Source organism: Hyaena hyaena, unplaced genomic scaffold, assembly GCF_003009895.1.
Source record: "Hyaena hyaena isolate Hyena2069 unplaced genomic scaffold, ASM300989v1 scaffold_1118, whole genome shotgun sequence".
Classification (NCBI taxonomy): domain Eukaryota; kingdom Metazoa; phylum Chordata; class Mammalia; order Carnivora; family Hyaenidae; genus Hyaena; species Hyaena hyaena.
The window spans coordinates 151270-177522 of NW_024081753.1; the positions used below are offsets into that span (position 1 = coordinate 151270).

The 26253-nt window shown below is 36.9% G+C and overlaps 1 protein-coding gene across 2 annotated transcripts; it reads left to right on the forward strand.

The window, feature by feature from the left end:
- The first annotated feature begins 864 nt into the window (after nucleotides 1-864).
- Nucleotides 865-24531, forward strand: DIPK2A (divergent protein kinase domain 2A). 2 transcript variants are annotated; one of them, XM_039222377.1, is made up of 3 exons: nucleotides 865-1830; nucleotides 16146-16449; nucleotides 21683-24531. In XM_039222377.1, exons 1-3 carry the CDS (start codon nucleotides 1174-1176, stop codon nucleotides 22012-22014), a joined length of 1293 nt encoding a protein of 430 aa, XP_039078308.1. In that variant the 5' UTR covers nucleotides 865-1173; the 3' UTR covers nucleotides 22015-24531. The 2 variants fall into 2 exon arrangements, with proteins under 2 accessions (XP_039078308.1, XP_039078310.1); XM_039222379.1 differs by lacking the exon at nucleotides 865-1830 and adding an exon at nucleotides 2055-2143.
- The last annotated feature ends 1722 nt before the right edge of the window (nucleotides 24532-26253 follow it).

Consider the following 26253-nt stretch of genomic DNA (forward strand, 5'->3'; position numbering starts at 1 on the left):
ACTTCAATTTCCCATACCCGCTCAGGAAATTTAAGATGCCACCGCAGATAATAACAGACGCCAAAAATGCGGTTCCCCAAACCATCAGCCAACAACTCACGCCTTCCCCACGTTTTCACCGCAGGCCCGCCCCCGACCTAGAGGCGCGCGGGCCTGACGAGACGCGATCTCCCGCCAGGCGTGCCTCGCCTCGCTCCGCCCCCAGGCGCGCGCCCCACGCGTGTCAGAGGCGGGGAGCACGTTGCCCCGCCCCCTCTGCCTCCGCCTGGCGTGAGCAGTCCGGCGAGCAAGGGGGTGGCAATTTTGCAATTCGTGTTTTCTTTTGTTCTCTCTTAAGGACCGTTTCCATGATGCCAAAAGAGAGGCCCCGGTAAAACTCAACAATCATGAAAGATTAACTGTTAACTAAAAGTCATTTTACCACCAGATCTCGCCAGCTTATCCCTCCTCCACGAGCTCGAGCTCCGCCCCCACGGAGCCGGCCCCCAGAAGCCGCCCCCGCGGGCTCGCGCTTACGCTTTCCGGGCGGCGCGCAACGCGCTCGCTCCGCCCCTCCAGCCCCGCCCCCGGGCCCCCTCTCCGTCTCTGGAGAGCCAGCGCGTACGAATCGGGGCGTGAGGCGTCAGGGAGGCGCAGGCACCTCATCCTTCCCACCTTCCTACACTGTTGCTACTTTTCGATGTGAGACATTCCAGCTTCTCTTCCCCTTCCGTGAGTCCCTCCTTCTCTCTCCTCAGAGACCCCGCTCGCCCCACAGGCGGCCGCCGCCGCCGCCGCAGCTCTCGCGCCCCCGAGCGAGGAGTGCGCGTGCGCGTGCGCGCGCGCGACCGCGCGGCCGCCGGGTCCCCGCGCTCCCTCCCCCTCCCGCTCCTCTATAACTTGGTTGGCTTGAAGGAGGCGCCGCCGGAGTCGGAGGGCGGGGAGCTCGGAGGAGGGAGCTCGAGAGTTGTGGAGTCTAGTGACTGCTGAGGAACTCGCAGCCTGCTTTGGTCGGCTCCTTCCCGCTCCCCGTCTTTCTCTCTTACACACCTACTCCGCCTCCCGCCCCAGCCCGCGACCTCGCTCCTTCTCTCGCCCGGGGACCCTGCCGGTCGCTCTCCGGGTTTCGGCGCGGCGGGGGCGCCCACGGGGTGCCCTCGCCCTCCGGGTGCGTGTGGACGGGCGGCGGGCGGGATGTGGCGCCTGGTGCCCCCGAAGCTGGGCCGCCTGTCCCGCTCGCTGAAGCTGGCGGCGCTGGGCAGCCTGTTAGTGCTGATGGTGCTGCACTCGCCGTCGCTGCTCGCCTCCTGGCAGCGCAACGAGCTGGCCGACCGGCGCTTCCTGCAGCTCAATAAGTGCCCGGCGTGCTTCGGCACGAGCTGGTGCCGCCGCTTCCTCAACGGACAGGTGGTGTTCGAGGCGTGGGGCCGCTTGCGCCTGCTGGACTTCCTCAACGTGAAGAACGTCTACTTCGCGCAGTACGGCGAGCCCCGCGAGGGCGGCCGCCGCCGAGTGGTGCTCAAGCGCCTCGGCTCGCAGCGCGAGCTGGCGCAGCTCGACCAGAGCATCTGCAAACGGGCCACCGGCCGACCCCGCTGCGACCTGCTCCAGGCCATGCCCCGCACCGAGTTCGCGCGCCTCAACGGCGACGTGCGGCTGCTCACGCCCGAGGCGGTGGAGGGCTGGTCCGACCTGGTGCACTGCCCCTCGCAGCGCCTGCTCGATCGCCTGGTGCGCCGCTACGCGGAGACCAAGGACTCGGGCAGCTTCCTGCTGCGCAACCTCAAGGACTCGGAGCGCATGCAACTGCTGCTGACCCTGGCCTTCAACCCCGAGCCGCTGGTGCTACAGGTAGGCGCGGAGCCCGGGAGGGGGGCGTCCTGCGGGGAAGGGCCGCGCGGGCGGACTGGAGTCGGAAAAGTGGCTCCACTCGCTCTCGTTGCCCAATTAGGACCCTAGCGGCTGCCCGACTGGGCCAGCCTGCAGGCGTGGGAAGGGGGTGGCCCTTGGGGGACCCTTGGGCGCCGTTACGGATTGCGGAGGGCGACCTGACTGGTGGAGAGTCGGCTCTTGGCACCTACACACGGGCGCATCTTGGATTTGACTGCGGATCCTTTAAACACCAGAGGGAGCGCGTCTTGTACGTTCCCAAAATGTCTCTCCGGTGAGTTTCCTTGGGCTCTTCTCCCTGCCTTTCCGCTTGTATCCGCCGGGGTTTGCGCTTCCACGGCGTAGTCTGTTTATGAGCCTTTGGACCCTTCTTAGTTCTCAAGTGTTCCTGGACCGCGTTTGCTCTCCGCTTCAGTACTCCTTGTGGCTGGTCTAACTTCGGCCCCAATGTCTTTGTTTTGTTCTTTAACTCATTTACCTAGCATCTAATTTGAGGAAAAGCTGGGCAGTGGAGACCGTGGTCAGGGATGGGGTTAATTCATGAGTCGTGCTTTGAGTGGGAGTAGGAAGGGGAGAAAGTAAGGCATCTTTGGACTTCGGCTGGGAGAGTTTGAGGCCGAGACCGACATTTTCATCCTGATTCTGTGACCTGCCGTATTCATATAGTAATTTGGCTGCAGGAAGAAGATGACATGTTAGGCCAGGGTGACAAACGGGAGGTTAGGAGATTCTCATCTCTGGTCTAGTTGAGTTATTGGCTCTCTTGTGACTTTACTCTGAAAACAAACGTACATTTTAGGGGTGAGTAGGTTGGCATCTTCTCACTGGTGACCGCAAAAGAAGAAAAGAAAACCCCCCAAAAAAATGTTGACCATTGGAGTCGTTACAGTCTCTACACATTCCCACCCAGCTTCAGTGCGATGTCCTTGGATAGTGGCGATTATTGTGAGCTTGTGATCCCTCCTGTTCACTGCAGGAAAGTTACCTTGCTCCTTTTCCATACCTGTTTTCTGTTTATCAAATACAAGGTGGGGAGGATGACTTAAAATTAATCACAAGTAACTTTGTTATACTTCATTCTCTTTCTGTTGTGCTGAGACTGTCACTCGTCGGGGGTGTGGTTGTACAGTATTCTTGGTTTTGTTTTGTTTTTTTTAATCTGAAGTGCATGAATAGGAATGTATGGTATTCATTTATATTTCTTTTCTCAAGTTCTCCACCCAGCTTAGCTAAGAGAACCCAGCTTTGTTTAATTAGCTCAGGCAAGTAATTTTAACAGGAAATAATACGTTGCCTCAAAACTTCAGTGTAGGTCTGTTTAAATTTTAAGTTGTCATAGGATGTATATAACTGGTCACATAGAAAGTACAGATTGCATATTAAATACTACTCCCTTTAACAGTGAATGGTATATAAAACTTAGAGGGTAAACTTCCCTCCAAGAAATTATTTTCTCAAATAATTTCAATAAAAGTAGTCTGTAAAGCTTAAGTCCATATTTATAGCATATACATTTGAGTTGAAACTTTTTTTTTCATTTTTTTCTTTGAGAAATAGAAGTTTATATTAGCAAGCTTGGTCCTTGTAGAAAGCTTCAGCAGTGTACTTGCAGATAGTCTGTCAAAATTTTTAAGTAAGGAGCTATCTTAGTACACATTTTCTCACTTGTAATAGTGGGTACCTATTGAAAGATTTTTATCAGCTAATTATGAGTATTGATGTATTAGAAACCAAATATTAGGACTAATATTTTAAGAACATTATATATCCACTTCCTTATAAAAATATCTTGGCATTCAGTGTACACGATGGTAAATCTGCTTTATTTGGGAAGTTTTTATATTATTTGAATTTTGAAGTTTTCTTGACATTTTCAGTTTACTTTGTAGTTGAGATAGCCAAGTGTGCTTGTATCTTGTTTTCTGATTAGCTCTTCCCTCAAACTTATTCTTTTTCTGTTTTCATCTTTAGTGGTAAAGAACTTTAAAAAAATCAGTTGTATTCTTCTAATTTAAACTTAGTGACACAATTGCTCTGATCAGGTGGGTGGGTGATAGATGGGTTATGGGATAAGAGTTTGTTAGGAAATGTATTTATCAACATTGTTAATTTTGACTTTTGTATATTACATTTTAAATTCGGACAACCTAGTTCTCTGTTAAGTGATATGAGAAATATAAATTTGAGGTCTTTAATACCAGTCATTCATATTGGTATGTTGGGGTTTTTTTACATGATGACAAGCAAGTTGAGTAATACTTATTTTTAAGTAAGAGATTTTCATAGAGCTGCTGCTACTGTCGTTATAGAACCCCTTCATCTGTTGGGGAAAAAAATAGCTAAGAAGTATGAACAATGTAATTGAGAGTAGACCACTAAAGTGAAAAGAATCTTAAAATTCTGTGACTAGGTAAAAGGCTGTTACACACTAAGTCAAATCAATGATGTTTATTACTTTCTGTTAGGTAGACATATATAATTTTAGGATTTATACAGTTTCTATAAAACTGTAAATAGCTGTGGTAGTATGCAGTATTAATAATGATAGAACATTGGCTATATATACGTACTTATTGGTTCATATATTTTAAAAAATATTTTTAAATATCCAAGCATGTATTTAACAGCATAAAAAGAAACGCGCTTTTTTTTTTTCCAGGAGAGGGAGCTACTTATTGAATTTTTGGACAGTTGGTCACAAATTAGATTTTTCTTATATTGTCCAAAAACTACTTTGGAAAAAATACAAGTATTTTGAACTGACTTCATCAAACTACTCTTAACAAAAGTTCCAGTTTGGTAAACATGCTTCCAAAATAAATATTTAAAGGTCTCCTTTGATAGGTACTAAAGAAAGAACTGAAAAATATATGTAAATTTAGCCCATTAAAATTGCTTCTTCCGATGTTAAGAAATAGCAAATTGAATTTTCTTTTTATGTCTTGAAAGAAGACATGAAAGCTATTATATGTCTGTGAGACCTATTATGCGCATACTGTATGTATGTAAGGCTGTATAGATTTGTAATTCAGCCTTCCCAGTATGAAATAGTATGAAAGTACAACTCCCTTGTCATTGTTGGATAGTTTTACTAGTTTTTACAGCAACTTATCTAGTTCAAAGGAAGGTTGTTCAGGCATAGGATTATCATCTTCTAAAAAAATTTTATGAACATCAAGCAACAAAATGTTAGAACCTTTATCTTTTACTCTGATACTTTTTTTTTTCCACAGTTTTACCTTACCAAGTATGTTTTAATTATAAGTATGCCCTAATCCTATGAAAAAATTGGAGAGAGAGGGATTTAGTTTATTTTATGTTGTTAATAGTATTCTTGGAATATTGGAAAATCAAGATTTTAAAGTGTTTAGCAAGATGGCAGGAGGTTTTCTGTTATTTTATTGGTACATTTTCTACCAATATTTGTAGTTTCCTATTCTTGAGTTTATAGAAGCTGTGTGTATGTGTATGTTAGAGAAAAATGCTGTCTGTATTTCCTGAAGCCCAAACTATATCTCTGACTTCACCTAGAGATAGTGATGATAGTCTTATTTATAGAAATAAAGAAAGCTCAAGTTTGTTTAGGATGGAGGAAATGGGAATTTGTTTCGCTACATTTGTAGAACTTTGTCCAAAATTTTCTGAATCATGGTTTTTTTTTTTATTTTTTTTTTATTTTTATTTATTTCTAGGAGAGAGAGACAACGTGATCAGGGGAGGGTCAGAGAGAGAGGGAGATACAGACTCCGAAACAGGCTCCAGGCTCTGAGCTGGCAGTCAGCACAGAGCCCAACACGAGGCTCGAACCCACGAACCACGAGATCATGACCTAAGCAAAAGTCGGACGCTTAACCGACTAAGCCACCCAGGCGCCCCCTGAATCATGGTTTTAATAGGAGTTCCTTGATTTTTAGAGTATGTAACTGTCACTTAAACACTATGGATTTTTAACTTTTATTTCAATTCTTGTACATGGAATAATACATGCAAAACAATGTATAGTGCCAGATGCCTAGTAAGTACTCAGTATTAGATATAAAATAAGGTAAAAGTAACTTTAGTATATTTGATCAGCTGGTTTGAGCTTGTTTGGAATATGGATCACCTTAAAGGTAGTTACTAGACTATAAGCCATTACTTTAATTTCATCCATTCCTATATTACAGGATGAATTTTTACAGAAAACTTTGAGTGAATATTGTTTTGTCCTCAACAAGTCCTTCTTAAGGGAGAAAATATTTTTAACGTGTACTGCCTTATATACAGTTTTTGAAGTAAACAAAAGATTATGGCCATTTAGCCAACTGTCTTTGGGCAAGTTGATAAACTTCTTTATGGGACTTACTTACCTACAAATTGAGACTATTTGGAATAGGCCCTTTTCCTTTTTAGCCCCAATCTACTTTGAGTCTCAAACTCTTGATTCAAAAAATTACTTTTTCTCCTTTTCTAAGCTTGACTTTAACTGGTAATTTTAAACTTCTAAAAGAGAATTGGGGGGGTTGGTGCTTGTTCTCTCCCTGATAAGAGGGTATGAGAAGGCGGCCAGGTTGGAGAACCCTGTTTCAAGTTTGTCTTCCTCCCAAATTTTTACAAACACACAATCAGATTAAAACAAAACGAAAAAAACAAAGATTGCCTTTAAAGGAAAAAAGTAAATATGGAGTTAAATGTAGCCAAGTGTCTTGTGGGACAGTAGCAAAATTTTGGAAGGATGTTCCAGACTGCCTCAGGAGTTTCTTTGCAAGCAGTAACTTAAGGAGGGAGCCACCTACTTCTCTCCCTTTAGAGAGAACTGCATTCCCAGATTTAGTGCTCAGAGATGGTTCTGACTAAGTAGTTCTAAGTGAGCACTTTTTATCTAATTCATAACCTTAAATGTAGAGGTTTTATTCTTGTTTTTTTTAATCAGCGGTTGCATCAACACTTGATGAAAAACAAATAATAAAATAATTCTGTATACCTCACATCAACAACAAAGAGACTTTTATTTTGGAAAGCCCGTAGAAACAGTCATTCACTCTTAGGAAAGCACCACTTCCAGATCAGTGGAGCAAAATTATTTTGCTCCACTGGCCTATTTTCTGAATTTATTCATATCTTCTCACCATTATTAATTCTGAGATCCTTTTTGTTCTTTTGTCTGATCTTCTGTTTCCCTTCACATTTCCATCACATGGATCAGCACATACTCCTCAGCACATACTCCTCGGGGAATAGATAAGCTTACTTTTTGGGGATCTGCTTTCCAGACATGGGTAGTCAATTTCTCAGCAGATCATCAGGTTGGGTTTTATTTACTATTTTTTCTAGTTGATGGTCTCTGGCCTCCTTCCTATGTTGCAGTAATTACTGCTAACGTCAAAGAATGCTGACATGTTTTCTTTCTTAACTTTCCACTCATTATGTATAAAACTTCTATGACCTTAGACTATAAGCCCTGCATTTTCCTTGCACTTAACAATGAACTTTAGTAAATAATTATAAATAACTAGTGTAAGATGTGGATAGTTACTCATCCCAGTCATAGACCCTGAATGGTTTGAAATTATGTAATCAAACGTCTTACCCAATTTGTATGTCCTTATTAAAATTGATTCTTGAGAGAAAGTTATCTGTGAAATACCTGGAAACTCTTTGGACTTGTAGCCCTGGACTTAGAGTCAGAAGAACTGAACTTTATTTGTTCATTTGGTAAATAGTTATAAGATATCTGGATTCAAAGGATCTGTCTAGGCAGCAGGTAGCTTACTATGTAAGAGGTAGGTATATAAATGAATATTACAATCACCATAGCATTATAAGCCCTACAAAAAAAATAAAAAGGTACCTACACTCTGTCAAATGACTCATTTAGGGAGGGACATCTTAATGAATCTTTATAAGAGTGGATACCAGGGAAGATTTCACAGAGAAATTGAGTTCTGAAGGATAAACGGGATTTTGCCTGTGGATGGGGTCAGGGGGAGGAAAGGAGTGGTAGGGACAGTATTGTGATAGCATTCTTTGCTACCTCAAGCTGTTAAATGATCACTTAAAGTTTTAGAGTCTGGATTTTTTAATCAATAAAATAGGAATTATAACAGTTATCTAACAAGATTGTTTTAAAGATTAAAGGAGATAGGATTATTCAGTAAAATACATAAGATGTAAAGTTTTTTTCAATATGTTACTACTTTGCAAATCAATATTTAGATAGCTGTAGTAGTTGAAACATTCTTTCGTACATTACGTTGATATCTTAGAAATACACATTTTAATCTTTCTTTGACAAACCTTCAAAATGTTCCCTTATTTACATGTATACACATCATAAATACCTCTGTAGCTGCTTTAGACTAAAAGTTTTTTGAATAGTAATGAAAAGGGTTAGGGATTTATTCCATATGAAGTAGAACAACTATTATGGAAATAGGGCTTATGATAAAGATTCAATAATAAAAAGCAAATAGTTCACCTGTTCTCTGTAAGTTATTACACTTTTAATAATTCTAAGTAGTACAGAAATGAAAGTTAGGTCTGGTCTAATTTTCTTAGACTCTGAGACAGAATCTTAAAAGATCTGTCTATCATCATGGGGAGCCTCGTTGGCTCAGTCGGTTAAGTGACTGACTTCAGCTCTGGTCATGATCTTGGAGTTCCCGAGCTAGAGCCCCATGTTGGGTTCTGTGCTGACAGCTCAGAGCCTGGAGCCTGCTTTGTATTATGTCTCCTCTCCCTGCTCCACCCGGGCTTGTGCTCTGTCTTACTCAAAAATAAACATTAAAAAGGATTTTAAAAAATTATCTATCAACCCAGGTAGGTGTGTTGCCTCAGGGTCTTCATGTTTTGCTTTTCTCATGCACATTTGGAGTTTTAACTGAGGTGAAAAGATCTGGCAAGAATTGTGTGGCACTGCTCAGTAGTTCAGGAGCTGATCTATAGTACCCTTAGGATACAGTGAAGATGACAGGGCAGGTCACAGTTTGTGCATCATTTGTGTTCTGGGGCACTAGGTGTGGGCAGCAAACAAAAAAACAAGATAATTTCAGATTTTACATAGTATAAAAATAACAAAGCAGACTCTTGTGATGGAGAATTGGATTGGGGATAGAATATTCTAAACTGGGTGGTCAGGAAGAATGACAGGTTAGCTGAGGTGTGAATAATGAGAGAAAAAGCAAATGGTGCAAAGATCTGAGGGTAGTGTTTTTGGACAAGATCTGAGGGTAGTGTTTTTGGACATGGGAGTAGGAAAGCATGGTAGAAGAGAAGATCATAGAGGGAGACAAGGATCATATCCTATACAGACCTGTAACCATGCTTAAAGAGTTTAGTTTTATTTTCAGAGCAATATGAAACAATAGAGGTGTTTTGAGTAGTGCTTGGTTTGTGTAGAATGGGTTGTAAAGGGTAAGAGAAATCTGAAAAGCTTTTGCACAAGTGTGGGAGAGAGCATGGTGTTTTGGATTAAGATGGTTGCGATCAAGGTCATAAAAATGACAGAACCAGTATATTTTGAGAAGGAGCTCATGTGACTTGCTGATCGGTGGAGGTATGATTGAAAGGGAAAAATAAAGGATATCTCCTGGGATTTTGGTCTGAGCAACTAACTCGTAAGTAGTTCCTTATTATGGAGGAAGCCCAGCTTTGGGGTAGTGGAACCAAGAGTTTTGTTTTGACTATATTGAACAACAGAAATACAAATCTAAAACCAGGCATTAGGTATAACAGAGAGAGATACTTTTCTACCAGAAGATATTTGGGGTTTTTTTGGGGGGGGTGGGTAGGGTGATGTTAATTCAGCTTATGTATTAAAGAACCAGGGAAGTAAGTTAGTACTTACTGGTCTACTTGGCAGACTGTTTAAAAGAAATCAAGTCTTGATGAAGAAAGCAAGGTAGCATTCTTAGATTAGTGGGTCCAAAAGAAGCTTATTATATCCTTTTTCTTTCTTTGAAATTTTGTTTTAGTGGAAGTCATTGTTTGAGTATGGTGTTTATAGATCTGTATTTCAATCTAGAAATGTGGATCACACTTTCTGATTGTGACAGGTAAGAAAATATCAGTTGAGACTAGTAAAGTTATGCATATTTAAAATATGTGGCCAAGTGGTTGTTTTTGTATTTTGTTTTGTTTTGGTAGGGAGACTGTATTTCTTCATCTTAGACTTTTAATTTCTATTAAACTTATATAAAATTTTTGTTGATGCATTTTGACATTAGTTTCCAGTTTTAGAAACAGCAGTTGGACATGGTATTCAGTGAAATAACATAACCTTGGCATTTTAAAGGCATTGCTTAATATTGTTGGAATTTGAGGTGGGTGGAAGATGGCATTCAGAAAATTATTCAGGGGCCCCTGGGTGGCTCAGTCAGTAAGCATCTGACTGTTGACTTCGACTCAGGTAATTAATGATTTCATAGTTCATGGGTTTGATCCCTGCATTAGGCTCCCCATTGGGCCCTCTGCTGAGATCCTGGAGCCTGCTTGGGGTCCTCTCTCTCCCTTTCACTTTGTTCTCCGCCCCACTCCACACGCTCTCTTTACCTCTCTCAAAATAAGTAAATAAAAACTTTTTTTTAAAAAGTTATTTAATGAAGTAAATGGAATAATTATTAACTTGAAAGTCTTGAGATTATGAAGATTCTACAGTATTTACAATGGATTTTGGCCACTATTTGGCGGTATAAATTAAGAGCCTAAAGTCTCAGAGAGAAATTTTAGCAAATATTAGGTAACCATTAAATCATCCCAGTAATTTTACTGTGTTCCCCTCCAGACAGTTCACAAAACTGTGAACACATTAGTCTGTCACCAGTACAGTTGACTAATCTCTATGAACAGCTGTTATAACATGCATTACTACAATGGGATTTTGTTCAGATTTGGGCTTTTAAAAATAATTTGAAACTTAAATTGAATCTTTTAGCATTTTCTATTCTTTTGGTAACACTCATTTTCTGTAAGCATGTCCAAGTTTAATTTGTTTGTGTTGAAATGCCGGTTCTGTAGAAAACCTGTAGCCAGATTTTAGATCGTATCTTTTGATATTTTTTTCAAGTCAGCTTCTTTTTACTAGGAATTTTCTTCTTTACAAAATGACTCTTATAATACATCTCTTCTTCAGGTGAACTGCAAAGTTATAATCCTTTTAATGGAATGTTGTGAGGTAGTAAACATTAAAATACTTTATTTCTTGTATTAAAGGAAGTATAATCTTGTAAATTTAGTATGCAAACCCTACTTTTGGTCATATAAGGAGAAAGAAAAAGATCACAAGTGCTAGAGTTGACTTTATTTTAGTCTACCTGTTTTATTTGTACATTGTATGTCTTTTTAAAATGACTGTTCTCACATAATAGAATAAAATGAACTTCGTAATCTGGTAAGACAGTAGTTAAAGGGTATTATGATTTTGTAAAAACTTGTGGGGGTTTTTTTGTTTAATTGTAAAAACTTTTTAAGACTAGCATGTCACAGGATATTTGTTAATTCTATTATGTACAATTATTTCTGAATGTTAAGACTTTTTTTTTTTCCAGTGGTTTTGGGATTTTTTCCAAACCATTTAGACCATGTTGAGAAGTTTGTATTTTATTCCTTAAGTCCCAACATGATTTGTTCCCTTCCTCCCTCTCCAGACTATTACCTGAAGACTGTTCCCTTCCTCCGCATTTATTTTTCTGAAGGTGATTTGGCCTTTGTTCAGGTCTGAGAATATGGTTTCTGGCTGTACAGTGTAACTGAAACATTCTGACTGTCCCCTCCCCAGTCTGTCTAATATTATTAAGCATTATTAGATCATTCTTAGATCTCAGCCTAAGTAGCACTTCTTTAGAGAGGCTGCCCTTTTCCACACAATCTGAAATAGGTCTCTACTCTTTCTCAGCTACTCTGCTTCATAATTTGTAACAAATTCTGTAGTTTAGAATTAATGTGTGTATAATAACCATCCTCCCAACTAGGGCTGAAAAAGCTTCCTGAGAATAGAGACTATGTTTTATTTACAACTGTTTACTTAGTATTTCATTATGGTTTTAGGCTAGGTATAGAATTTTTTAATAAAAAATGTTATTCTCTTCATTCCTCACTGACTCTCTTAACTCTCTTTTATTTACTCCAGCTATTTATATAGTCAGTGGAATATGGGTTAACCTACCATCCCTTACCTGCAATTCCAATTTAAAAACTTGTAGAATATACTTCAGAAAATTACTTAAGCATTTAAAATTTATTTTGTTGTGCTTAGCTATTGTAAATGAAAAGTAAATTACAATACTGAGTTTATGTGTATATATGTTACCAAGGTTTAATTTTTTGTGTCCTTTTAGTGTCTGTGGATGCCTACACATTTTTCATTATGACTTCTTAAAGTTGGTAACTAATTTATATATTTCATTGTAAATTAGAAACGACTAGAGGACAGTGATGATGCTTTTCTAAGTTGGTAGTTCTTGACTATATTTGGAAGATGTTCATTATTCCTAGACACCTTTTAGTAAGTGATATGAAAAGAAGCAGAACTCTTGATGAATATTTGGACTTCTTATTTAACAGATTTATTTAGGAAGTATAAGGTAAATAGGAAAAATAAAATGTTTTGGTAAGCATTTCTTTATAAAGTAGTATTAAATCTGCAAAGTACATTTTGTACTATTTTTCTTTTGGTCCTTGGATTGCCTTGATGAATATATATAGTGGTACAAATATTATTCCAGTTTTACAGAGGAATAGGTAAAGCACTAAGAAGTTTTGGCTTTGCCACAGTCACCATTAGTGAGATGCAGAGTGAAGGTGGACCTTACAGCTAGGCTTGTGATTTCAAGACTATTATTATTCTACTTGTATTTTATATTGTTTTTTAAATATAAAAATTTTATAGAATGTTTTATGCCATAAACAGTGTAAGATATCTACATTTTCTGAACTTTAATATCAATTATGTACATTTTATGTCACCTTCATTTTACGTTCTCTTAAAATGGGAGATGACCTTAGTGGTTTACTTATTTCTGTAACTTTGACTTTAAGCTACTGTTGATGCATGTAATATTGTTATTAGTATTATATGGGTTCTATTAAGTATCCAAGAGGTAACTTGCAGTTTTCTGTTACTAAAAAGAGACAGAGAAAGAGAGATAGTGATTTGTCTTAGGTTTCATATTCAAAATACTTTTTATTTTATAAATTAACAGTGAAGGCATTTAATATTCTTTCAATCTTATCAGTTAGTCATGTGTATCTTAATACTTAAGTTTCCATTTAATTTTTACATTACTAATAATACTCCTAGAAGTTTTCTTTGGGTGCTCACCAACTTTATTTAAAAAGAAAATACAGTAATGGAAATAGTTTTATAACTATTTTGTGCCTTTGTACATTTTTAAACTAATACTTAGTTTTAAAAACTTGACATATTACACTTTGATGTACTTTAAGGTCTGGTGAAAAACCATGAACAATTAGTTAGAGTGCCTCTAGTTCAGTTAGAATTTAAACCATTCCAAGTTTAAAGACTCCTTCCTTCAGATGAAAAGTATTTGTACATATTTTTTCAACTGTAAATAACTCATTAAAATACACACATTCATGCCCAGTTACTTTAAACTGTATGTCTGTTGTTCTAGGCATTTTGAAAATCTGATTTTAAGATTTATTTTAAAATAAAACTGTGGACCTCAGCAATAAACTTCTTATTTTAGCTACTGTGGTTTTTTTGTTTTGTTTGTTGTTTGTTTGTTTGTTTTTGCCCTGTGGAGGTTTGAGAATCAGAAAGTAAGAAGTTGTGTTTCTCATTGCTTGATATATTTAACAAGTCCACACTGTAACTAACATCTTAAAATTTTGTCTCTCAAACTCTGTTTGACCATGGAAATGTGGAGCATTTTCTTTGTACTATATAGTGTGTTCAAGAGAATTCTTTTCTCATTAATGAAATATGACTATTTTGATAATACAATGAAAAAATTCTGTCATCTGAACTAACTAGTGGTGTGAATTCATTTATTAAAATTCTTCCAAAAGATTAGATAGCAAGCTATGTGAAAGAATTATAATGCTGTTCTTAACATGAGGCATAACAGGATTTCAGTTAACATTGTCAAAAATCACTGTATGAATATAAAATTGCTCGATGTGACATTTGTTCATATATTTTATCCTCTTCTATGAGGGACTTGAGTAATGAAGTGTATATTTGACTGTTGTTTGCCAGTTGGAATGTCTCCAAAAACAAGGAGGCATTTGTACATGTGCAGATGTTGGCAGGGTTCCCTTTTCTCCTGTTGTCAAAGACCATTTTATTTTCACAAAGATATGTTTGTATCTGTTTTACAGTATGGCATGTGAATAATATACCAATAGTGTGTGGAGGGATTTTTTTTGTTTTACTTTTTGAAGGACAAAACTATATAATCTCACATTTACTAATTTTTAGTGCTTTCCTTTTTTTTTTTTTTTTTTATGTCAGAGACTTTGTACATGAATACTTCTGGGAAACAGTTAAATCTTTTGTAATCATTTGTGTAAATTTTCAGGGTCATGGAGGTATTTTGAAATTGAGAGAAAAAGTTGAAAATAACACATGGTTAGCAAACAGGTTTTTGCAGTTCACTTTGGACATGAGCAGTCTGTCACTTTTTACAATATCCAAATGAAATAAATTCTCAGATACAAGATGAAAAAGGTGCTTCCGTCTGATTGCTAATGAATCAGTAGATGTTGCATCTAAATTGAAATGGAATCAATTCATTTACTATATTTAAAGATTCATACTATCATATCTTTAATTTATATAACTAGTGTTTTGTCACAAAACTGCAGATACTAAAACTTAAAGTTACAGATACAAAGAACAAGTACAGTTACTGTTCATTAATAGTTACATTGAAAGGAAGCACAAATAAAAATAGATACTTATGGATGAAATAGGTTTAAGAACGTTTTGCTTTAAAGCTGACAAAAATTTTAATATTAAGGATATTATTGAATTTTTTCATTTTTATTAAAAGTTTAAGATTAATATTCTTTTCATAAGGAGTTAAAAGTTTTTAACTTTTTAACTTTTTTCATTTTTATTAAAAGTTTAGGGTTAATATTACTTCTTTACATAAGGAGTCCAAGAAGAAAAGCCTCATCTCTGGTTCTTACAGTGTACATAGATTGTTCATTTTTTAGCAATAGAAGTAAGTTGTATTTATATTTGCGGTGTTTTGCTTTGTTTCCCCTGCAATGTTTCTGTAAATATCATCTTATAATTTTCCCCCAATTTAAAGAAAGGTGCTAGGCTGAAGGAATGGCACATAACACGTACTTCCTCTAGTCATGTTATCTTCCAAAGAGTTGTTTAAAACATTACTTCTCATCCTTTTACACTCAGTGCTTATTTTTGTATTTGGGTGTTTTAGCATGGGAAAGTATCTTAGATAATGCCTGACTTTTGGGTTGAAAGTAACTTGTTCATCAATATGGAAGACTTTTGTTTTAGCAAATGAATTTTCCCAGTGATTACAAAATCCATTAGAAAACCTTGCTAAGATTAGGAGAAAAAATAATTTTGAAGTTGAGCTAAAGGTGAACAGAAAATAGTGTGGCAGTAGAAAGAGAAACAACTAACATGGGACTGGTACTGGGAGTACAAGTCGCATCAATAGGATATCAGAGTGCTCTTTACCAACCTTAGGTATAGGGTAAGAGACACTTCTATGAATCCTTTGCTAAATTCTACCCCCTGCCTGCTGTGGATGCTGTCTTAGGACCTACACCACTTCTTAATAACTAACAATTATTATACTCAAAACTACTTGCTTGCTATCTGTCTTCTCTCCTAAAATTTTTATTTTAGAGATTCTCTGTTTAGTTCATTCACTTTTCTTGCCAACACAGCAGTGTGCGGTGCCTGGTAAATGCTTGCTGGCTAATAGGTCTGTAGTGCTATTCATTCAAAAGAAAGGATGGTTGATTGTACTTAAACAAGTTAGATAAAGGAAAATTTAAATACTTCTAGATTTGGTAATAAAGAAGATGGCTTATGTTTTGTCAATCAGTTTGGTTCTGAAATTTTGATAAGACTTACTCGGTTTTAGCGTAGCTTAATAATGTAAAGTTACCTATTTAAAATGATTTTAACTCTATAGTAATGTATGAATTAGAAAATAAATCAACTTTATCTCTCTTCAACTCCTCAATATAATAAGAAATCCCAAGTGCATGCCTCTCTGCCAAGAGGATCTGGGGTGTAGATCTAGGATATCTTCATCAGAATCTTTTATAATATGAAGATCATTCTTTTGTAGAGTTTTCCATCTGACGAAGGTTGGCCATTTGCAAAGTATCTTGGAGCTTGTGGAAGAATGGTGGCTGTAAATTATGTTGGAGAAGAACTGTGGAGTTACTTTAATGCACCATGGGAGAAACGAGTTGACCTCGCTTGGCAATTAATGGAAATAGCAGAGCAGCTTACAAACAATGACTTTGAATTTGCACTCTACCTCCTGGATGTCAGCTTTGACAATTTTGCAGTTGGTCCTAGAGATGGGAAGGTAATCATTGTGGATGCTGAAAATGTTTTGGTTGCTGACAAAAGGTTAATTAGACAAAGTAAGTATATAAATCTTAGATTTGTCTTTTGTACACATTTTTTGTATGTCAAAAGAGAGCTTACATTTATATGAAACAAACCTTTAGTTTCTTTCTTAGATGGCAGCCTTGCCTCTTTGTTTTACTTGGCCAGTGTCAGTAAACAAATACTAGTTTATTATACTTGTACTTTTAGTCACAGTTTCTCCATATTTAGTAAAAAGTATCCCTTGAGTTCAAATGGACATAGATATAGTGTGTGTGTGTGTGTGTGTGTGTGTGTGTGTGTGTGTGTTATATAGTCTGCTACATTCTGTGGTTTAGGAATGTAACGCAGAATTAAGTTTTTATATAGTTACAGACTACCAGAGTAAACATGGAAGTCTTTTTCTGTGGGATCTCTTACAGTGATGCTCTATGTTCCGTTGTTCTGTGGGGTTCCTACAGTGATTTTTTTTTTCTTCTAACCATTAGATGATTTCTAGCACTGTTGGTCCCAAACTTCAGTTTGACATTATTACATCTTTTTCTCTCAATTTATTTATGAGCTTTTCATAGGATAGGTGGGCAGACTACCTGAAGTGTTTTGAAAATTAAATGCCACAGGAATTTTAAAATGTCAGAGATAAAGATTGTAACTCTGTAATTAATCTACTTAGTAAGAGAAATCGAAAGATTGTAGCTCTATGGTGAACGCCTTATATTTTAAGTCCCCTCCTCTCCTGTCCTATGAGGATTTTTTTGATAAACTCAGACCAAAACTGTGTGGCACTTGGGGAATGCAGTGAAAGTAACAAAAATTTATTAGTTTGACACTTAGGTTTTTACATGATCTTGTCTTGATTCTGTTAAATACTTGATTTTTCCCAGTACCTTGTTCTGATTCCATACTCACCAAACTACTTTCTGATTATTTCTTGACTTGCTACCACAGGGAGTAGACAGCCCGCTAGCGTGCTTTATTCCCCACCTCCTTCTTCCTGCCTTTGTGAGTGTTGCAGCAGATTCGACCATGCTTTTCTTTTTTAAAGTGTACAGATCAGGGGTGCCTGGGTGGCTTAATCAGTTAAGCGTCTGACTTCTGATCAGGTCATGATCACACAGTTTGTGAGTTCAAGCCCATGTCAGGATCTGTGCTGACAGCTCAGAGCCTGGAACCTGCTTCGGATTCTCTGTCTCCTCTCTCCCCCTCCCTGGCTTGTACCCTGTCTCCCTCTCTCTCTTTATCTTTCTCTCTCTCTCTCTCTCTCAAAAATAAATATACATTAAATTAAAAAATAAAGTGTGTAATCCAGTGGTTTTTAGTATATTCACAAAGTTGTACAGCTTACCTGAACTTTTAAAATTTTCATTTCAGTGTTAGTAAAAATAATTTCTTGTTACTTTTTTATCCAGACATTCTCAGATTACATGTCACAGTTTTATACCAACTAATTCCTAATCTTGGATGAATACAACTACACAAGTGTATTCATACAGTCAACATTGCTCTAGTGCTACTTTAACTCTGTACTTCTTTTGAAATGTCTCATTGTAGGGCTGTTTAATTTTTTTTTTAATGTTTATTGTTGAGAGAGAGACAGCTCATGAGCTGGGGAGGGGCAGAGAGAGGGAGACACGGAATCCGAAACAGGCTTCAGGCTCTGAGCTGTTAGCACAGAGCCTGACACAGGGCTCGAAGTCACGAACCTTAAGATCATGACCTGAGCCAAAGTTGGATGCTTAACCACCTGAGCCACCCAGGCAAAGGCTGTTTTTAAATATCTACTTTACAAAATACTGTATTTATTCACTCTCTTTTCTGTACTCTTTCTGGGAAGTGATCTTTATTTTTTCTTTCACAGACACTGAGGTTTTGCTGTGGCAACTCCCTCAGTGTCCTTCCCTTTATTATCTAAACTAGTAAAAAGAATACATATTCATCTCTTTATTTCAGAATTGATCCTTTTCTGAGTACTGGTTGCATTAGTTATCTTCAACTTCCTACTCCCTCCTTAAAATCCAGTTTCTCTTCCCTCCCCATAAACAAATATGTCTAAGACTTGTCCACATTCCCGCTTTTTTCAACTGTTTTTCAAAAAAAGTATTGCTTAGTCTTCCTTCTTCTAGCCTCCATTCATGCCTCCACCCATTAGAACTTGACTTAAAATTCTGTATTACCATTAGGAACCACCTAATTGTCAAATTCATAAAGTGACTGATTAGTAACAGCTTCTGAAATTATTCCCTCTTTTGGTTTCCTTCTACTCACATAGTTTCTCAAAACATAAAGCTGATCTTCTCACTCTTTCATTAATGTTTTTAAAATGACTTCCCATTGTCCTTCAGGTAAAATTTAATTTAATTTTTTTTAATGTTTATTGTTGAGAGAGAGCTCACGAGCTGGGGAGGGGCAGAGAGAGGGAGACACAGAATCCGAAACAGGATTCAAACTCCTACTTAAATATCAACACTAAAAAAAATCCTATTAAAAAAAAAAGCTAAAGACCTGAATATACATTTTTCCAGAGAAGATGTACAGATGGCCAACAGACATCTGAAAAGATACTCAACATCACTATTTATAAGGGAAATGCAAATCATAACTACAGTGAGATATCACCTCACACCAGTCAGGATACATAGTAACAAAAAGAGAAGAAGTAATAAGTGTTGGTGAGGATGTGGAGAAAAGGAAACCATCATGGACTATTGGTGGAAATATGAATTAGTGCAACCACTGTGAAAGATAATATGGAGATTCCTTAGAAAGTTAAAAATAGAACTACCATAGGATCCAGTAAATTCCACTACTGGTTATTTTCCAAAGAAAACAAAAATATTAATTTGCAAAGTTATATGCATTCCTATGATTATTGTAGCATTATTTACAATAGCCAAGATACGGAAGCAACTAAGGTGAATGGATAAAGAGGAAGTAGTGTGTGTATGTGTGATAGAATATTAATCATAAAAAAGAATGAGATCTTGTCATTTGCAAGATAGACATAGAAGGCATTATGCTAAATGAAATAAATCAGGAAGAGAGAGACAAATACCATGATTTCACTTGTGTGAAATACAAAAAAACAAAATAAAACCAGACTCTTAAATACAGAGAACAGACTGATGGTTGTCAGAGGGGATGTGGGCAGAATTGATAAAGAGGGTTAAGAGATACAAACTTTTAAGTCACAAGGATGAAAAGTACAGCATAGGGAATATAGTCAATAATATTGTAATAACATGTGGTGACAGTTGGTGACCACATATCATAGTGAGCTTTGGATAATATATAGAGTAGTCATTATGTTTTCTACCTGAAACTAATAGAACTTTGTATGTTTATTATACTTCAATTTAAAAAATTAAATGTGAGATCTTAAGGTGAACCAAGGTTTTATTTAAATTTTGTAATATATTTGTAAATGTTTCAAGTGAAAGACTGAGTAATGTTCTCTGTACATTAAAGAGACATAAAGAAAAAATAAAATAAAACTTCTTACCAGGGCCTAATCTGCATCCCATTTAATATCCCTCTGTCTACTGCCCTTGATGCTTCAGCTACAATGGCCTTTTGGTTTCTTGAATGAACCTTTTCCCTTCTGGGCTTTCCCATAATGCAGTGACCTCTGCCTAAAATGCCTCCCCCTTTGCTCCATATATAGCTAGCTATTTGTCCTTTGAAGCTTAGCTTAAATGTTACACTTGACCACCATATCTAATGGTAGGGAGGATTGTTTCTTTCATAAACCTTTTTACTGTTAAAAATGTTTGTTTCCGGGGCACCTGGGTGGCTCAGTTGGTTGAGCATCCGACTTCAGCTCAGGTCATGATCTCATAGTTTGTGGGTTCGAGCCCACATGGAGCTCTGTGCTGACAGCTAGCTCAGAACCTGGAGCATGCTTCAGATTCTGTGTCTCCCTCTCTCTCTGACTCTGCCCTACTCACGCTGTCTCTCTCTCAGAAATAAATTTAAAAAAACATTTAAAAAAATGTTTAATGTTTCTTTTATAGCATTTTCCACTATTTATGATAATGTTTATTTAATGTCCATTTCACATACTTGATTGTAAGCCAGCGAGGGCAGGCACCATCTATTATTTTGTTTACAAGTATTATACCCTTGCCTGCCTTAGAGTAGACATCCAAATAATGATTTGCTGAATGAATTTTTTCACTAATTTCTTCTCTGCCCACCCCTTAAGTCCCAAAGTTCTGTCGTGTCTTTGTTTCTTTCCTTTGGTTTCAACACACTTTCCAGTATAATTCAGCTCTTCTCTTGGCTCCATCAAGCATTCATATGTTGATGCATTCTAAATACATGTACTGTACCTCTGACTTCAAAGTACTAAGTTTCAAGTCTATTTCTAATTGCATATATCATATGCCTATCTGAATACCTCATAGGTACTTTATATTTATTCTCTCTATATAAAATGTTAACCCTGTTATATAAGTACTATTGACCTTGTCATCTGTTTAGAACCTTCAACTTTACTCAAGCTTACCTGTTAATTTTGGTCTCCTATGTTTCTACAATGTGGCTTTTTCCTGGATTAATAGTGGCTCTTGTCATCTTCGTCCCTCCCATCTTCACTCTGGAATTACTTTTTATTTCTTCTGAAGTTTATTTATTTTGAGAGAGAGAGAGAGAGAGAGAATATCCCAAGCAGGCTCCCTGCTGTCAGCGCAGAGCCCAGTGCCAGGCTCAGACTCACAAATTGTGAGATCATGACTAAGCCAAAATCAAGAGTCTGACGTTGAACCTAATGAGCCACTCATGAGCCCTCCAGTTACCTTTCTATAAAAGAAACAATGTTCATGACCACACAAGTTTCAACCTATTTCTCTAGCCTCATCTATACCTTCTCTCCAGGTACTTGTCTTATACTCTAGCCTCAGTGAACTTCTTGTCTCCTGAATCATCTGGAACAATCCCTTAAGTCCATGCCTTTGCACTTATACTGGGCCTAGACTACTGTACTGTTGTAGCATTCTGACCTTCTTCTCTGTATGGCACTTCCTCTATATGGTGGAAAGTTTCTATCCAGACTGAACCCTTAAGTAGAAGGGACCTTATCTGATCTTTCAGCCTGATGTTGGCTAACTCTCAGTAAATGTCTATGTATAAGTTAATATATTTAAATGTTTAAAATTATAATGCAATTGTAGAAACAAATACTGCTGTGTTAATTAGTGAAGTGTATTTTGTGAAGCAATAAAAACTTTTTTAAAATGTATTTTTCTCTTTCTGCTTTTCCCCCTTTCACAGATAAACCTGAAAATTGGGATGTATGGTATGAAAGCAAATTTGATGACTGTGATAAGGAGGCTTGCTTATCATTTTCAAAAGAAATTCTTTGTGCTCGTGCGACTGTGGACCACAATTATTATGCTGTTTGTCAGAACCTCTTATCCAGACATGCCACCTGGCGTGGCACTTCTGGAGGACTCCTTCATGATCCACCAAGTGAAATTGCCAAAGATGGCCGCCTAGAGGCCTTGCTGGATGAGTGTGCCAACCCAAAGAAGCGCTATGGCAGATTCCAAGCTGCAAAAGAACTGCGAGAGTATCTAGCACAGTTAAGTAACAATGTGAGGTAGTCTAAGGTGAACTTTCCTTTTCTCCATTTAAATAGCACTGGCTAAAACTAAACCACCAAAAACTGTTTGGAAAAATGAAATTTGGAAGTAATACATTCAGAAGATGATAAACTTGCACTGATAGATCTTATGTTAACATCAAAATAAGACGTTACTTCAAAAATTACATGACGCTTCTGCGAATAAGTTTGTTCTTACACTTTGGAGACTTGAGCTGTCATTGACTGCTTTGCTCCCCTGAATGCCTGAGTGGATTAATGAATATTGTGAAGCTATTGGAAATGAGTCTGATAGTTACATTGGCTTGTGTATCAAAGGGTACTTGGTATTTGACTTAGTTTGCATTACTATCATGATTTTGTGAATCTCTTGCATTTACTTTGAATGTCAAGTTAGATTGGCCTGTTTTATAGGCCACTTTTTCCTTCTGATGTGTAGGTGTCCCCCCCCCATTTTTATGTTTTTTTATTAAATTTTACATATTCAGGTTACTCTAGGTGTTTATTTAAATTTGAACTAGTTTTTGTTCAGTGCTATGTGGTACACATTTACTGTTAGGGCAGGATTCCCAGGTTTACTATTTTTTTTCAGAGCTGAATATTTTATTGTGTAAATACTTTTCTCTCCACATTCTGTGGTTTCACCATTGCATGAAATCATTTAAGACTGTTTAACAGTTACATCCCTCTATGCCTATAAGTGTACACTAAACACGAAGTTTGGCATATGTTGCAAAATGTCATCTTGTCCTTTAAAAGGCTTTAAGAAGAGTATACTAGCAATCTACACCTTAATGCTAATTTTGACTGAGGAAAAAAAAAAAACACAGTATATTTTAAATGCTAACTAATCCAAGATAGTAATGCATATGCCAAAGAAATGTTAGATCTAGTATCATGGTTAGATTTTAAAATTGGTCACCTATTACTTCTTCTTATCACACTTTCAATAATAGAACACTGTCACTGTTACATTCAGATCTCCCTGGTTATTCTTTTATGTTCAGAAGTTAAGCTACTGCTTCCAAGCATATGTGACTTAAAGATACCCTACCTTATAGTCATTGATAGTTTGGCAGACATTAACATGGTAGTCATCATTTTAATTTAATTGGACATCATAACATTATTTACTGATGGACTAGCAATTTTTATTGAAAAGCATAGTATAGCCAGTCTGTCCAACTTGGTCTCCATTACCCCATTAATTGTTAAACATCAAAACATCAAATTTAAGTATGTGGATAAAAAATTAACATGTGAAATTTGTGGGCTATTTTAAAAAGTTACAATATATAAAATGACTCTCACAGAGGTGATCTTTTTTTGTTGTTTAGAATTAATGCTTTAGCTTACAGCAAAGTTTAGTGTACTGTGCAGTATTTAGTTCTAGACTGACCTTATTCTAAATCAGAAAGTGATTTAAATGTGCACAACCAAAGCCAAGTTTTTCTTTTCTTTTTCATTCATTCGGCAACTATTTATTGACCGTCAGCTCTTTGCCAGGCACATTACTAGCTGCTACACACTGTCTGAACATGACATATGGTTAAGTAACTTTACAATGATTATCAAATACTTTAGTGTAGGTATTTAAGTTGAAATAGCCGTGAGTTAGGATGGCGCATTCATGTTATTTTACTGTTGTGATAGAAATTCTGCTTGTACCATCTATAACTGGGTTACAACAAAAAAGGATGATGAAATCAATAATGTTAACCCCACTATAAAAAGTGGGAGAAGGTTAAGGTCTCTCCAATATAGAATAGATTGCATTCTGTTATTTTTTATACATCCTTATGTTACAGATATCAACTAGCCCTCAAAGAAACATTTCAGTGCTAGAAATTTTACTAAGCTGACTTTTTACAACTCTGGAAAACTTTTGAGGGGAGCAGGTAAAATTATTTGTCAAACATCCACCACTTACTCAGAACTACAAATAAGTACACATTTTCAAAACAGAGCACCTTTTATATTTAATATGTGTTCATTACAAACTTTAGAATGCCATTCATGGAGGGTTGTCTTTATGTGGTTTAGCAAACATTTATCTTAACTTTGGAAAAGTGATTGTGATTGCAGAACAGGAAGTGAGAAAACACTTCCAACAGTGATTGCTACTGGAGGTAGTTGTTATAACTACCATTTCCCCCGTGAGATTATGTGGAAAGATTGAGAAGAAGATAGTAAAAGAATTAGGAATTTTAAATTACAGGGAAAAATATGTATGTGAAAAGCAATAAATATTTTGTTCACTTTGCTATCAAGATGTTCACTATCAGATATTTATTATACAGCAGCAATTTATATTTTTAATCATTGCCCATTAATAGACACAGTAAAATATTTTTGAATCAGACATTTGGGGTTTGTATGTGCATTAAAATTGTCTTTTGTACTGTAAGTTACTGTTTAATTTGAATATTTTATCAGAACTGTCTCCCTGTGCCTTTATAATATAAAGTTGTTTCTACAACTTTTAATGATCTTAATAAAGAATACCTTAAGAATCACACTTTTCAGACTATCTCTTAATTTCAGATATCCAATTTCTTTTTTAATGAAAAGTGAGGTTGTGTTAGTAAGTTATTTTCTTCCTCTTGTATGATATCATTTTCAGAAACTGCTTGGATATGAGCTGGACTTAAAGTTTGTGTATTTTTCTCTGGTTTTCTGTTGTAAACTTTTTTTTATAATAGATAACTTTTACTGCTGAAATGGGAGTTTTAAAACTTCATTACAGGGTTTTTTCAAATGTATACAAGAGAATAATATAATGAACAATAGTTGACTATGGTTTTATACTAACTTCAAAAGTTAGCAACCTGTGGCCAAACTAATATTTTATCTATATCCCAACCTACTTGGCCCCAGGTTATTTTGAGCAAATCTGAGATGTTACTTGATTTGAGATAGCACATTTCTCTTCGAACAAAATCACAGTACCATTTCCCATCTAAAAATTAATGGTAATACCTCAGTTCTCACCAAAGCAGGAAAATTCTCAAGTACCACCGTCTTTTCTTAAAAGTTCAAGATTTACCTGCAAGGGTTCTAAACAACGACTATATATATGCATGGAGTAATTTGATAATCTTTGTTTGGATAAGAGATTATGGATAATAACTAAAATGGAACAAAACAATTTAAGTGTGTAACTTTTGCATTCAAAATACTAATAGCAAAGACAAACCAATTCAGTCACCTTTGGAAGAGTATTAAGGAATTATTTTGGAAACTGATTACTTGGATACAAAGAAGGATTCATCCTGCCTTACCCCAGAGTAATTTGAGTAGAAGAATTTATAAAATGTATAGAATTATTCCATTTAAAAAATGTAAAAGTGTTGGAATATCACCATTTCACAATCCCTAATGAAATGAGAGTTAGGCAATGGTCATCAGTCACTCCTGAAGCCATTAAGTGAAAAGGTGATGACAAACTTTGTATGAATGGATCAAGATGACAAGACTTAAACTCACTGGTGTATCTTAATGATATCTTTTATACTATGACTCAAAAGTACCCAGCACCACAAAAAAAGAAAACAACAACAACAACAAAAACTGATCAAGCCCATAGTTCTATTAATGGGAAGTACATGGCACAAGGAAAAATGTTAAAAGCTACCATGGGCAAGCAGTCAACAAAATCTAGAACATGGGCAATTTTATAGGGTAAATGACTTGGTTTTTTTTTTTTAACAAATTGCAAAGAATCTTAAGTAACACATTAAATCCAAATGTCACCTGTGTATTCTGACTTGAACAAAACATCTTGAAAACAGGAAACAAATTTGGACAAATGAACCCTAAGGTCTTGGGTAACCTTATCTACTTTAATTTTGCACTTGATTTAATATGTGGAAAAACCACAAAAGTACTTACTCATGACTGAGTTACTGTCTATATTATAACTCACTCTATACTAAGTTAAGTGTTTTCTAAATTTTGGATAAGAATATTTTATTTCTTTTTCTTTTGAAAAGTTATTTGTCCATGGTCACAAAAATAGATAGTGGCAGACCTGGGACTCAATAATGTTTTTCTGACTGACTTCCAACATTCTTCCTACTATACCATATTGCAACTCTTGAGAACCAGAAGCATATAGTTGAAGGAAAGAATATGCAAATATATTTATAGAAAACATTGTATGCATTACCTCAGTAATTATAAATTAGGAGAGGGGAAGATTTGTGAGGGCAAGGAGAGGAAGAGAGATCCTGAGTGAGAT